At 46.4% G+C, this 14195-nt stretch overlaps 2 protein-coding genes across 3 annotated transcripts in view; both read right to left on the bottom strand.

Annotated features, from left to right (window-relative positions):
- The window catches only part of cpamd8 (C3 and PZP like alpha-2-macroglobulin domain containing 8), a 125761-nt gene extending 120912 nt beyond the window's left edge, over positions 1-4849 (bottom strand). For both annotated transcript variants that reach the window (XM_063201028.1, XM_063201029.1), the window contains exon 1: positions 4083-4849. In XM_063201028.1, the coding sequence (XP_063057098.1) occupies positions 4083-4174 (92 nt within the window). In that variant the 5' untranslated portion in view covers positions 4175-4849. The remainder of the gene's footprint in view (positions 1-4082) is intronic.
- A 1460-nt stretch (positions 4850-6309) lies between these two features.
- On the bottom strand, positions 6310-13753 carry sac3d1 (SAC3 domain containing 1). Its single transcript, XM_063200139.1, has 5 exons — positions 13674-13753; positions 12474-13217; positions 9695-9880; positions 8596-8809; positions 6310-8168 (listed from the first exon to the last, which is right to left on the bottom strand). Exons 2-5 carry the CDS (start codon positions 13203-13205, stop codon positions 7672-7674), a joined length of 1629 nt encoding a protein of 542 aa, XP_063056209.1. The 5' UTR covers positions 13206-13217; positions 13674-13753; the 3' UTR covers positions 6310-7671.
- Positions 13754-14195: the final 442 nt, after the last annotated feature.

Below are 14195 nucleotides of genomic sequence, written 5' to 3'. Positions count from 1 at the left end.
ACCAAAAAGCAAAAAAAGTGATGGAAGCCCGAGGGCCACCACAACCCCCACACAAAAAAAAAAAAAAAAACCCAGGAGGCTTTTCTTCTATTCAGTAGTAGGAGTTGTGCAATGCACTCAGTTAAAAAAAACACCAATATGGACCCAGACACACATGCTGCCTTGGAGATGAAAAGCCACCACAAAGCCAACAGCAGAGTGATGGCAGGGCCACCGTGGTGACAGCTCTATGGGTGGCCCATTGCCACCACCACCTCCACCGCTGCTGCTGCTGCTGCTGCTGCTGTGTGACTGTGTGCAGGACTGGATTAACGCACGGGCTAGAGCTCTAGATATGGCTGCAGCCTAGCGGCCCCCTACCTAATAGGGGCCCCTGATTGCTACCGGGGGCCACTGATTCGCCAAAAGTTGCAGAATTGTGAAACATTGCAGAATTGTGAGAAGATGCAATATTGAAAAATGCATCTATCGAGTTGAGTACAGTTGGTAGGAATGTAATCCTTAATACCTCGCACGTAATTATGACATTATGTCTGTGTAAATTTGTCGCGAAATTTGCCTTGTGTGGGGGGCCCACAGCAAACGTGTAGCCTAGGGGCCCCAGGCCATCTTAATCTGGCCCTGGCTGTGTGGCTGTTGCGGATGTGACTGTTCTGTTCACCAGCCGCTGGCTGCCTAGTAGTACTCGGAACTGGAAGAGGAAGAGGAACAGGAACAAGGCCTGGAGGACGATGGAAAATTTCCAGATGGCAGCACCCGGTGACACTTAAACGTCAGGAGCTGGGCTGCTGTTCCTGAGGGTCAAAGGTCAACTTTAACTGCACAAAAACATGCAGGACCCTGCTAATTACAGAGTGTGCATAGAGAAGGCTCTCTCTCTATCTCTCTCTCTCTCTCTCTCTCTCTCTCTCTCTCTCTCTCTCTGCAGAAAACCAGGTCTCTGTTGTGGATGGAGCAGCGCAGTGAAAACACACGTAAACTTACGCTCTTCCGAGGCCCCAATAACTGTCACCCGCACCTTCCAGAAAAAGTGGGACACATAAATATGACTCCTGCTCTCCTTTTTTCCCGCCGAACGGGATGAGATGAACGTATGTGACCTCTTGCTGTCTTTTTTGTCTTTATCAGGACAGTGGAGGAGAGACAGCGAGTGGAGAGAGAGAGAGATGGGGGAGGATAGGCAAAGGACGCGGGCCAGCATCGAACCCTGGTCGCCAGCGTAGCAGTCCAGTGCCCAGCAATGGCTGGGCCGACCCCTCGTTGTCTGAGGAAGCTTGGGTATTCAATTGGCAGAAGAGAAGGAGTGTGTGTGTGTGTGTGTGTGTGTGTGTGTGTGTGTGTGTGGCTATGTCCCATCCTCTCTTTGATGTGTGTCTCTCTTTTTCTTCTCTTCATATACCCCCTGTCAGTCTTTTCCTCCACATCTTACACACTCTCATCTTCTCTCTCCCTCTTCCCCCACCAACCTGTTTACGTGTGCATGTGTACTGTATACTGTATGTGTGTTTGTGTCCATGTGTGTCTGTGTATGTGTGTGTCTGTGTATCCACAAATGAATGTGTGTGTGTGATGATGTGCGTGTGACGTGCGTGCGTGCGCAAGTCGGGTCAGGTGGTTGTGGTTTGTGTCCATGTGTGTTCATGTGTGTGTCCGGTGGACAAATGTATGTGAGTTTGTGTGTGCGTCTGTGCGAGCGTGCGTGCGTGAGTCAGGTCAGGTGGTTGGCATTACTGGTGCAGGGAGCCAGAGGCATGAGAGGCAGAGAGAGAGAGCGAGAGACAGGCACTCTCGCTTGCAGTCATGAGAAAATCTCTTGAAGAGCGCGGCTTAGAGGGCGCCAGATAATGCGAGGAAATTGACTCGGCCAGCATTTGATCTACGCTATGGTACCTCTGTCCGTCCGTCCGTCCGTGCGTCTCAGCCCTGACTCAGCCCGTTCCCTTAACCCCTTCCTTCGCTCACCAACCAGAGCCGGACTTGGAGAGAGACCAGCCGGCTGCTGCCTCACTCTCTGTTATAGTCTCTATTTTTTGTGATATTTTTTTGGTCTTTTTGACTTTATTTATGATAGGTCAGTGAAGGTGGTGGGGAGAGAGAGAGACGAGTGGGGAGAGAGAGATGGGGAAGGGCCGGCAAAGGACCTGGGCAGGGAATCGAACCCAGGTCAGCCGCATGGTAGACGAGTGCCCTACCGTTTGGCCACGGCAGGGCCCTGTTATAGTCTCATCTAATCTGAGCCACCTCTTCTCTAGCCTCTCTCTTAACCCCTTAAGACGCTACCCCCCTGTTATAAATTAGCTGTTACCAGAATGGCAATGACTAAGTCGTAATGTAATACTAAAGGCCCTGTGCCCTGTGTCATAGTGGTGTAGTGCTATGGTAGTTAACTTTTCAATGACTATTGCAGCGTGCCACTGGAGGTACGGCGTGCATTAAGGGGCTATGACACAATTAACTGTTACCAGAATGGCAATGACCAAGTCGTAATGTATTCCTAAAGGCCCTGTGCACTGTGTCATAGGGGTGTAGTACTATGGTAGTTACGTTTTTTCAGTGACTATTATTACAATGTCCCAGTGTCGGGACAGTGCCTGGTAAGGGGCTTCATTCAACCCTTCACTCATGGAGCAGAGTCAGAGAGTAACATGCAGCTTCCTTCTTTCTCAACCAGGGGGGGTTGATCAGAACAAGTCAGGGGCCCCTAACTTCAGGGGGGCACCAACAAATGACTATTGTATGAGGGGGGGTGCCCTCAATGTCTTGAAGTGCTGCCTCTGGCTTACACTGCCTCTGTCCTCAACACCTCTTCAGCCGTGCTCCTCTCTCGCGCTCCCTATCACTGAACACACAGAGACCCATAAATCAGCTGTAGGTTTTAACTGTGCTGAAATGCCTGGGCACCTTCAAACATCCCTGGGTCAACGAGGTGAGGCACAGACACCAGGTAGAGAGGATTGGGGGTGCTGTACACACAGGAGGGTGAGAGCAGGGCATGGACACACTTTGGGAAGGGGAGAGTAAGGTATGGACACACTGTGGTGTCAAAGGAACTCAGCTTTAAGCTCACCTAAAACTTTGGCTGCTCGTGACCGAACTTCTTCAGCTACCATATTCACAGATGCAAAGACACAGCCTCTCTCTCTCTTTCTTCCTTCCTCTCTCTCTAGCATTTTTGGGCTGAGGCACTCGTCACAATTAACACTGAGCATAGCCCCTCTGGTGTGTGTGTGTGTGTGTGTGTGTGTGTGTGTGTGTGTGTGTGTGTGTGTGTGTGTGTGTGAGAGAGAGAGAGAGAGAGAGAGAGAGAGAGAGAGAGAGAGAGAGAGAGAGAGAGAGAGAGAGAGAGAGAGAGAGAGAGAGAGAGAGAGAGAGAGAGAGAGAGAGAGAGAGAGAGAAATCATAGCCAGCCAGGCTCTCACTATCCCACTGCAAGCCTGCATCTCTGGGTGCTGAAAACCACAGCTTCTCTGCAGGACAGGACAGCCTGGGGTGTACTGTACTACTAGACTGCTTGTTACATCTCTTCTCTCCGCTTCACCCTCAAGCTCTGTCAACTTTTGACCTTTCAGTGTTGTGTGTGTATGTGAAGACTCACGTAAGCTACCACCTCTTGACTCGCATAGAACAATACCAGGTCAAGACAGAAGAGCCAGAGGATCAACAAGTACAAAAGAATGATTAATGTGCCCAACCAAAAAGTCTTGAGCGAAGTTTGAATGAAGCATGTGGAACTTTAACCTGTAAAGAGCAGAAAAGCCAGAAGGCATTGCTATGCAAATCGCAAGGTTCCATTCTAGGCTACTGGAGAGCAGAGTGCAGACCCCCTGATCCTGCACATCCATCAATGCCCACGCGAAATACACGCATGCTGCTCTGAGGAAGCTTCGGGCTGTCAGATGAAGTGTTTGACCCACAAATTGCTCGCTTCTTATTCACTTTGTTCAATACGGTATGTTGAAACGGGAATGAGTGCGCACTGCGCACGGAACACGTTTGTTTAACTTTATACGGAGTGGAAACAAAAGACAGGCACCACATGACAATACATTGGCAGAAACAACACTAACAGTAGGCTTACTTACTGTCTGTCCTGTGCACTAGAGATCCTTGCTACAGTAAGGAAACTAATCCAGGTGAGAGCGCACGGATATTCAAAAGCGTTCCAAATCCTCATGTTTGCTGTTTAGTCATCCGAAGACATCAAAAGACCTCCAACGCACGGTCTCCGGCGTAAGGTTATAATGGTAAGGTAGAGACTTTCCCGCAATTCAAATATTCCTCAAAGTTTGCGGCAGCACTTCTCAATTAGACGTAGGCTATCCATTGAAATGCACAACACAGAAGGCGCGCCGCTTTTGCCTGCATTCGGTGCACAGGGATCAAATTTGATCCCTCTTACAGAAATCCCGTTGCGAGCAACTCGATTTTTTCTCTCTTCTTTAGAGTCCAACTTCAACTCAACAGGCAGTGCTCCTCCATTCGTTGCTTATTCATCTGCCTCGGAGCAGCCAGCGCTCATATTTCAGCATCACAAATTATTAGCGCAAGCCCCCGCCCCCTCATAAGTAGTAGGCTTACGATATATCCCTAGATATTTATTGATTATGCACGGAGCGAGCCAGCGCCAGCCAGCCTACACAACAGCCCGTCCATTCCGCATAAAACGCAGCCAGCGCTCTCTCTCTCTCTGTTGCCTCTTTGAAGTTGTGGAGGCTTTTGTCCCAGTCGGAGCTGCGGGTCAAAGCACACTCCAAGGGGGAACTACAATGGGGGTAAACCCCCCAAGCCTGTAACTTTATAGTAGCCCACTAAGACTCGTCCTAACGCTAAGCAGCGTAAATAACATAAGCGGACAGATCGAGCGGTTAAGTTATGGCTATCATTGCAGGACCTAGAATAGGCTAACCTGTAAAACAGTCAATCTAAAATTTCAACAGGTATATTTAAATCAGAGGTGGCACCCGGGTGTCTATATTTTATTTTACCTTTTCCCCCGATTTATTGATTATTATGACTAATAGTTGCTTGTTGTTCAACACTTGGAACTCCACACCTTTCCTGTTCCGCAAAAGACGCATTTTTGGAGACGGGAATGTGCGGCTCTTCACGCCCTCTGCTGGTGAACAGTGGTGGTGGGTCAGCTGCTGTAGCCTAGGCCTACTCTGAAGTTCCAGTCTACCAATGATTTGCGAGACTACAGTAACATAGTACCAGTAATAGAGTATAATATTGGGGGAAAACAAGTCCTGTATGTAAGAGGTCAAATAGAACCAAATCCAGTTAGAAGTGCTCAGCTATGTATAATTTGGATGAACTGTCCAGGACCATTCTGGGCTGTATCCGGGACAAAATACTGCATCTCATTATAAAACATGTAAACATTTAGTTTAATTCAATATTTACACAGATGTATAACATTTGGAACTGGACATCAATTATCTCTTTCCCATTCCTAATTTTCCTCCAGAATGCTGTCCAGAAAAAAAAAATCACCATGTATAAAAACTTGACAAGACATTCTGTATATAGACCTATGGTGCTCTTTTAATTCCTTAAATTGGCATAATCTGATAAACTGATATTTCAAATGATTTGGCAGATCAGGCATTTGCTGTCATGGTTGTCTTTACCTGTGCTCTATTCTCTGGCCATGTCCAGTGGACACAGGTGCAGCGGCATACACTTCCCTGACCTCTACATGTGATTAACAAACTACCGGGGGCACATCTGCAAGTCCCTACTGCCTTCCTATGTAGAAGGCAAAAAATAAGGAAGCACCCGCCTATGTAGTAGCCTACATCCAAATACCATAGTAAGCATTTAACCAGGAGGTGAATGATACCCGGATGACTTTCTATAACCGGTCATAGTATTTGCAGTAGGCAAACAATGGTTACTTTGCTATCCCAGAAGTCAGTGGAAGTTTTACAACTGCAGGGTCATTGGTCATTAGTTCCATCAAGGACAGCCCCGTTATGTACGCAATTGACCGTGCTGCAGTATGTCCGATTTGTGCCTACTAGTTGGTGACTTTCTACATAGAAGCTACAGTACTGGGGTGCATTTCTCGAAACCATAGTTGCTAACTTCATTGGCTACTTTGTTGTTTGCAATGCAATTTCCCAATGGCAACTACCCAAGTTTCTTACTAGCTAACAACTTCGGTTTCGAGAAACACACCCCTGGTCAGGGCGCCAAGTGGTAGCTACTGGTCGGAAGGCAGTTCCTCCACCACAGGTTTCGGATGCACCCTGGATCATGCCTCGAACCTACAGCTCCTTCATGGTAATGTAACTGGACAGCCACGGATAAATACAAAAGAAAACTCTATTTATTTATTTATTTTTGTCAACCTGATCATCACAAACGGTAAAATAAAGAAGGCACATAGCACCACATCACTCCAGGCTCATATTTGGCAATTACTACTCCTGTGTTGAACATCCCCTGAGCAGGTTGTCCATAGAGGTAGAGAATAAGACTAGAGGTGGCACCACCCCCCTTATTCACGGCAATCTTGGCAGCCATTAGTTCTAGGTAGACCCGAGAAATGTACACGAAAAGAGAAGGGGCCCATCTCTGTCAAAAATGGCTTCAAAATGTAAAATTTTTAATTAAATATTGAGATAAAATACCACATCTAAATTAATTCTATTTCAATTCTTCAATGCAAAGGTGATTTAAATATTCCCACTATTCATACCCCTCTTCACACATACTCTTCACATATACCCATTTCACCTGGGATTCTTGTCAGTTGAATTGTCGATTAATGTTTTTTAATCGATTAACACGTTGATCGATTAAAGTCGATTAATCGTTTGCATCCCTACTTCACATTCAGTCTCAGGCCATTGTTTTGACAGAGGTGGGCGTGTTCTCCATTGATTTACATGGACTACAGAGCGCAGCTCTACCTTCAGAAGCTTTTTGTTTTCCAGTGTTGTCACAAATTGCCGTGCCTCCTCTAGTCTAATGATCTAACTCTATGAGGTTCTCTTGACTCATGTTTACTCAGTGCTTACTGTTGGACTTGCTCACTCACACTGTTATATACTCATGAAAACCCAACATTTCACAGCGTTAAACTCATGAAAGCATAGGCTCAGATTTAAACTCATCAGGCTATTTGACATTGTAAATTCACAAATAGTACGACTGCAGTGCCATATCCGAACCTCACTTTTTCTGCCACACACACAGACACACACACACATCCACGGTCACACCAAGCACCCAACACATCTCTCTCTCTCTCTCTCTCTCTCCAGTCTTGAACTGATAATGTTTGTTTTGACAGAGTACCACACAGGTGAGTAGATATGGTCATCACACAATTTGGTTGATTGATGTGCAGTCCACAGCAATCACTAGTCGGCCAAACAATGGCCTATCGTCTATCGTCAGTGACGTCATCTTGTGACATCATCATGAATCCACAAGCACAAGGGAGGACAGAAGTTTGGATAATTGCCCCACATCTCAGCTCATCTCATCATCACATCTCATCATTCATCCAGTCGGCTTCTCTGGCCCGCCCATTAAACAGCATTGTTTTCCCCTTACGAATGCTCGTGCGGTCCAATCACTGCCAGTCATTTGGCATATTGATTAGCCAACGTGGGGGAAAACAAGCAATTTCATGGGCGTTCCCGGAGTTGCCGACTGCTTCTATCCGTGTCCATGGATGATGAGGGCCACCTTCACCTCCGCCTCTTTCCTCATCTCCTTCTGGTGGGCGTCGGCACAACTTATCCCCTCCCCCTCGCCCTCGCCCTCCCCTGTAGGCTTTTCCAGGAAGTGTGCCTTGCTGAACGCCACCCAGCCCGTCCCGGCGTCTTGGCTCAAGGGCACGCCGTGGGCTTGGCACAGCCTCTGGGTCTGGCTCTCCGTCAGCGCCAGAAGGGTTGCCAGGTGCGGCAGCGGGTAGCGGCAGTTGCGGCTGCTGTGGCCGTGACTGTAGATGGCCAGCAGGTGGCGTCGGCACACGGGCAGGTGGCGGTGCAGCGCGCACCTCTGCAGGAAGTCCAGCCGGCCGGCCAATCGCAGCAGGCGGACGGGGTTCCGCTCGCTGAAGGCCCGGCTGATGGCCAGGGCCTGGTCAACGGCGTGAGAGGAACGGACGTGGGCGGGGAGTTCTAAGACGTGTTGTGTGACACGGGCACAACCTGAAATAGAGGCGGAGACAGAGACAGAGAGGGAGAGAGAGAGAGAGAGAGAGAGAGACAGAGGGACAGAGGGAGGGAAAGAGATGCTGTGATTAAAATCAAATAAGGGGTTAAAGTAAACACTTAACCATCTATGAAGGTATCAGTTTGCCTTTTCTGCTGTACACAATCTTTGTCCGGTTCATCTAGTTTAGTGTTTTTCAACAGAGGCTCTACAGCCCCTCAGGGGGCGTTGAAAAGGATGCAGCTGAGAGGAGGCGGTGCTTAGTTGCCATTGGGGCATCAGTGAAGTCTATTTTATTTTTTAATACTAAGGGGGTGTTGGTAGGCTTATGATGAGGACAAAGGGGCATTTTTGTTCATAAAAGCATGATCTAGAAAACCCATGAATATGTGATTTTATTGAAGCCAATAAGCTGAAACCCACCTAGATTGTAAAGCAAGTTAAGAGCTTCGAACTCTTCTCGATTCCCGTTTTGCCTCCCATGCCTGCCCACCTCAACGCCTGTTTTACGTGACGTCTCCTCCTCTGGTTCTTCTGATTGGCTGGAGCCATCCTCCATCCCTGTGCCCCTGGTGTGCGTGTCGTGGTTCTCCTCGTCCTGCAGCCTGTAGCCTTCCAGTAGCCAGCTTAGGCTCTCCTGCCAAGGCAAAGATACAAGATACAAGATATTATTGTCATGTGTACATGAATTCCAGAATTCATGTGCTATGAAAAGCTTCTCTGCTTGGAGAGTCCCTAAAAAAGAAAAAGAAAAAGTAGAGGTCAGGAAAAAAATATTTTTTAAGTTTTTAAAAAGTATTTGCATCTAAAAAGGCAGGTTGGAGAAAAAAAGGTAGAGATGATGAGTGAAAGTTTCATTTCTATGGCGGTTTGGAGTTCAACAGCCTGATGGTTTTGGGAAAGTCGGCTGGTGTGGGCGCGCATGCACCTGTATATTTACGTTACCTCCACATTTTATTTTATAAATATTTATTAAATATTTTTATTTAATTTATTATTACTTATTATCATTTACTATTAGAATGATTGGCCTACCTCATCTTAGAAAATGTCAACATAGATGGTCTGTTAAAATAGCAAATATTCCAATTCTTCTTGTGGTCGGCTGTGATAATTACGTGTAATTTTCAAATAAAATGGTGCTTTTGAAGTGGCTTTTGAATTAATTTTTGGGTTTTGCGCGCTATGTGATTAATCACGATTAATCACAGAAAGTCATTGAGTTAATGCGATTCATTTTTTTCATGTTTGCCCACCCCTAAAGTTCCACTGGTATAGAGCTATTGTCATTGTGACATTGCACACCACAGGGCACACAACGAAATGGTGTGTGTGTGTGTGTGTGTGTGTGTGTGTGTGTGTGTGTGTGTGTGTGTGTGTGTGTGTGTGTGTGTGTGTGTGTGTGTGTGTGTGTGTGTGTGATCATGCTAAAGGTACCTCAGCCATGAAGGAGGATGAAATAAACCACTGACTATATGAATGTACAGTAGTACATGAAAAGGAGAGACTGTAGCATAAGCACCTGCAGGTGAGTGTCGTTGATCTTGGGGTCGTAGAGCTGGAGTGGTTCTCCACACAGCCTGTAGGAGGCGTACAAGAGGAACCTCACCGAGCGCTCCAGCACAGCCAGGCAATCAGGGCCCGAGCTGCGCTGGATGATCATGTCCTGCCGAACACACCGCAGACGATCGAACACGAAGCTGTACACCTGAAACACACGCACACACCAGGGCTTGACATTAACTTTTGCGCTGCCGGCCACTGTGGCTAGTGTTTTTCCAGAGGCGCTAGCCATCCAGCTATTCAACTAGCCACAAATTTGATTTATTGATTTGTTTTTTATCATGACACTGTACATACAACCTCAGAAGATGACTGCATGGGTTTCTACATGTAAATAAAACAAACAAATATAAACTGAGTAACTGAGTAACTTTTTCTTGAACTTAAATACAAATAATTGATACACAAGATGCAAATTGCAGAATATATCCTATTCTGATATGTCGTACAATAGAAGCTACCTGCCAAATTGGCTAGTGACACTGACATTGTTACCAGCCACAGCCAAGTTTTACCAGCATTTGGCCGGTTGGCAGATGCCAGTGTCAAGCCCCGGCACACATGCACGCACGCACGCACGCACGCACGCGCGCACACATGCACACACGCACGCACGCACGCACGCACGCGCGCACACATGCACACACGCACACACACACGACATTAGTCACTGATAACCATATCCAGCCTCACACTACATCAATGGTAAAGCCAATCTGTTTAACTGGAACACATATGAGCAATCGCACCATATTAGAAACTTAAAACCATTTTAGAATCATGTTAGACGCCGCAGCCAGCCAGCCAAACACAAAGCTGTACACCTACAACACATTCTGTACATCAGTTTTTCTCAACATTTTTTATCTTGCATACCTTCTAAGCCTTTAGGTCATACCATGAGTACTCCCTCACCATTTCTTCCTCTATTTGCTATTTGCCAATTTACTATTTGCCAACCTATCAGTCTAAATTATAGAGGAATTTATGCTACTATTCTACTATATATATGACCCACTTTCAATACATATTCATGTCTCCAACGGTGGAATGCCCCTTTAAGCTTCACATTGTGTTTTCTTATTTACAAACTGCCCAAATATTGGTGAAAATATCAAAATCTTTGTTTAATAGCTATCTGCCTTTCCTCCATACAGAATGTTGGTATTTGTGGCTAAGAACTGAACACACCTATTTTACTATTTATTCATTGTATCATTATATGGTTTCCACATACCCCCTGCAGTATCTGTAAAAGAATAAAAACCCAAAGTAATTTACATGTCAATAGAATGGCCAAGTAAATCCACAGTCTAAACAGGGCTTTAACACTAGACAGCCCTCTGCTGCTAGCTGACGCCGTTAGCCATGGACCCAGCAAATTAGCAGCCAACGCCTCCAGGTTCAGCAAGAGACTATTCCCCAAGTCAGAGAACGTCTATGAGAATGCCCACTGGCTGGTGGCCAGGAGTGGCACTGCAGCTAATGTTCTCGCAGCCAAGTAAATAATGAATGGGTGCCAATGGGGCTGTATGCTTCTCATAGTTGTATCTGCCCGTGTATTTTTTTCCCTGGAAATAATGAAGTCGCGTTTGATAGATAGGAGTAAGTGAAAGCATTTGCCGACACGTTTGCATCTTGTCAAGTGTTTCGTGAAAATGACCGTTATTTTAACTATAGCAATGACAACACATGACAATCAACTATACGGCACTACGCCATTTGTTTTGTAGTTTTAAGTCTGACTTCAGATGTCGATGTGTTTAAAGTTATGTTAGGATTGTTGCGGACACCTGTTATTTATTGCATTTAATGTGGTGGAAAAGAGGTACGTGTAAATGGGGTAAAGGAAATGACTGTGCTCATCCTTAAGAATCTGGGCACCTTCAATTAACATGTTGGACGGTGGTGGGGGGTTTTGAAGTGTGTGACCGTAGATGTCTCTGCGAGGATCAGTCTCTCGTCAGCTCTGGTCGTGAATAGTCGCAGAGATTCCTCAGCCAGCAGGTATTAGCCGAATGCTATCGTGTTGCAGGACAAAACTGACACGTCTTTGGGAGAACAAAGCCATGTCAGGAACCTTTAACTTCACTTCTAATACAACGTCCATGATAAGGTAGAGAATGTGCACACATCTTTACAAACCAGGGAACAGAACAGTCACAAATCCCTGCTGAGCCATTTAGCCCAATAGGCTCCCATTCATCTTTTACTTGGCTGCGTTCGCCAACGGGGCTATACTGGGAGCCAATGAGAGATACCGTTCTCATAGGTAAGATGTTCTCTGCCCAAGTCAAGTGTCTGACCTATGACCCTTATGGGCCCAGAGACCTTGAGGTTAGTCAGCGTCCCCATGTGGGTTGGACGTGTTAGTGTAGTGTCTGTCTAAATGCAACTACAAATGCCAAATATGGATATCCATCCCATGTTTAATATGAAGCTTCACATTGTGTATTCTTATTTACAAACTGCCAAAATAGGTTAGTTTAGATTAGGTTATGTTACTTTGTAAGTACAAACCTGCAGTTCCTCTTGTACTGAGCAGGATTACCATTGCAAACACAAATCATCAGTAGGGTAAAACTAACTTAACTAAATATGGGTGAAAATAACAAAATCTTTGTTTAAAAAACATCATGATCTTTCCCCTCTCACCTTCCATGCAGAATGGTAGTCTTTGTGGCTATGAACTGAACAACCCTACACGTGAAGTGAACATCGTTGTTTTATTATCTCACCTCGGACCAGGGCTGTAGCGTGGTGGAGGCGGCGATCTCATCGACCAGGTAGCAGACGGTCTTCAGCAGCACAGCTGAGGGCCTTAGGTCACTGGATAGAGTGGCATCCTTACCCGCGGCCGGCCGGGAGTACTCCTTCACCATGCGGGCCGGGTCAGCCTTGGGCTTTCGGTCGTGCTCGGTGCCCGCCAGCATCTCGAAGCGGTGAAGTCGGCACTGTGCCTCCCGGTCCTGAATTTCCCGTCTCGGACACATGGTCAGGCAGGTGCCGTGGGGGTACTCGCTGGGAGGCTGAACACCCTGCTCTGGTTCCTCCTGACGCTGCTGTGTCCTCTTGTTGTTGTGTCTCTGGTGCTGCGTGTCCTGTGTGTTGGGCTCCGTCATGCCACCATCCTGGTCTCCTCTCTGCCTCCAGTTCTGCTGCTGTTTGTCCCTGTCTGGAAGATGCCTGTTGTCCCTCTGTGGCCTGTGGTACTGATGCTGGTGCTCGTGCTGTGGTGGGGGCCGTCCCAAAGACCTCTGGCCCCCCTCGCACCGCTGGTTCCACCTGTCTGGCTGCTCGTTACCCCACTGACCGCCTCGGGGTTCACTGTAATCAGTCTCTGACCCTCCAGCTCTTGACTCCCAGTGCTCCCCGTCATGATGCTGATGCTGGGGTCTCCATTTCTGCTGCTGGCCTCTGCCTCTTCCCCTGCCTCCGCCTCTCCTGGGCTGGTTAGGTCTCCCGTTCATGAGGTAGGCCTACTACAGAGACAACGTCAAAAGTGAAGGAATGAATGAATGAATGAATGAATGAATGAATGAATGAATGAATGACAAATAAATTGGCAATGTTGGCGCGCATAAAACATCGCAAAGCACTCTATGATTTATTGGTTGAGCTTTCCGCAAACAAAAAGAAAACGGGCAAAGCGCACTTAAATCGAAAGGATCAATACGGATTCGTGGAAATTCATGTTACCAATAATCAAAATAGATACAAATGCAAGGCAATATTATCAAACTAATACTTAAAGATCCACAGTGTTGCACGGTGGTATGAAATTGTTAGCTGTTGTGACAGGAGACCGGAGGAGTTAAATCCTGAATTTAGATTAACTTAACTTAATTTTAAACGTTTGGAATTTAGCGCATTAAATTTTTATCACATACATGAACTTTGCATAAATAACCCACAGCCAAAACAATACCAAAGCTTACTTGTTCATCTGAGGGTTCAGTGCAGTTTTGTTTTTCAGTTTCCCAGGTGGAGACGGACAGTAAATGGGATGCACATCCGGTGTTCATTCAAAATAAAAGTCCCTGATCAAATACAGTAAAATGTCTACACACAATCCTAGGTCTGTGTGGTCCACCCTCTGATATCGACTTAATGCTGAATTTGAATAATGAAACTTATACTACTCTAATAACGATAGCCTACACTGAAATTATCCATCGTTGCCATGACTTAACAAAGCGAAATTCTACACAGGAAATATGATTACAAGAAAATTGTAGCCTATAAATAGGTGCGATCGAGTTGTCATCAACGCATGAATGCGCATTTAGACAGCAATGCACCCTGGATGAAAATGCTGCATGACGGTTAGATTTCCTGTCAAACTTCGAAATTTCGTCGACGTTGCGTTGACGAGGTGACATGTCACATGGTGTAAAACTATCGCGGGATGAATGCGGCTGCAGACAGATCTTGCAACCTCTGCAGTTGCTTATCCCCTT

This window comes from Engraulis encrasicolus, chromosome 6, assembly GCF_034702125.1.
Source record: "Engraulis encrasicolus isolate BLACKSEA-1 chromosome 6, IST_EnEncr_1.0, whole genome shotgun sequence".
Classification (NCBI taxonomy): Eukaryota; Metazoa; Chordata; class Actinopteri; order Clupeiformes; family Engraulidae; genus Engraulis; species Engraulis encrasicolus.
Note: the sequence above shows the minus strand (reverse complement) of the source record. Positions and strands in the feature narration are given on the sequence as shown.

Bases quoted from the DNA above. Each gene is read 5' to 3' on its own strand.
- sac3d1 (XM_063200139.1), bottom strand. From the start codon at position 13,205: ATGAACGGGAGACCTAACCAGCCCAGGAGAGGCGGAGGCAGGGGAAGA. The intron at 8,810-9,694 runs GTGCTTATGCTA...TTGCCTTGGCAG, and splicing joins TCAACGACACTCACCTGCAG to GAGAGCCTAAGCTGGCTACT. The intron at 8,169-8,595 runs GTGGGTTTCAGC...CCTCTATTTCAG, and splicing joins TAACTTGCTTTACAATCTAG to GTTGTGCCCGTGTCACACAA.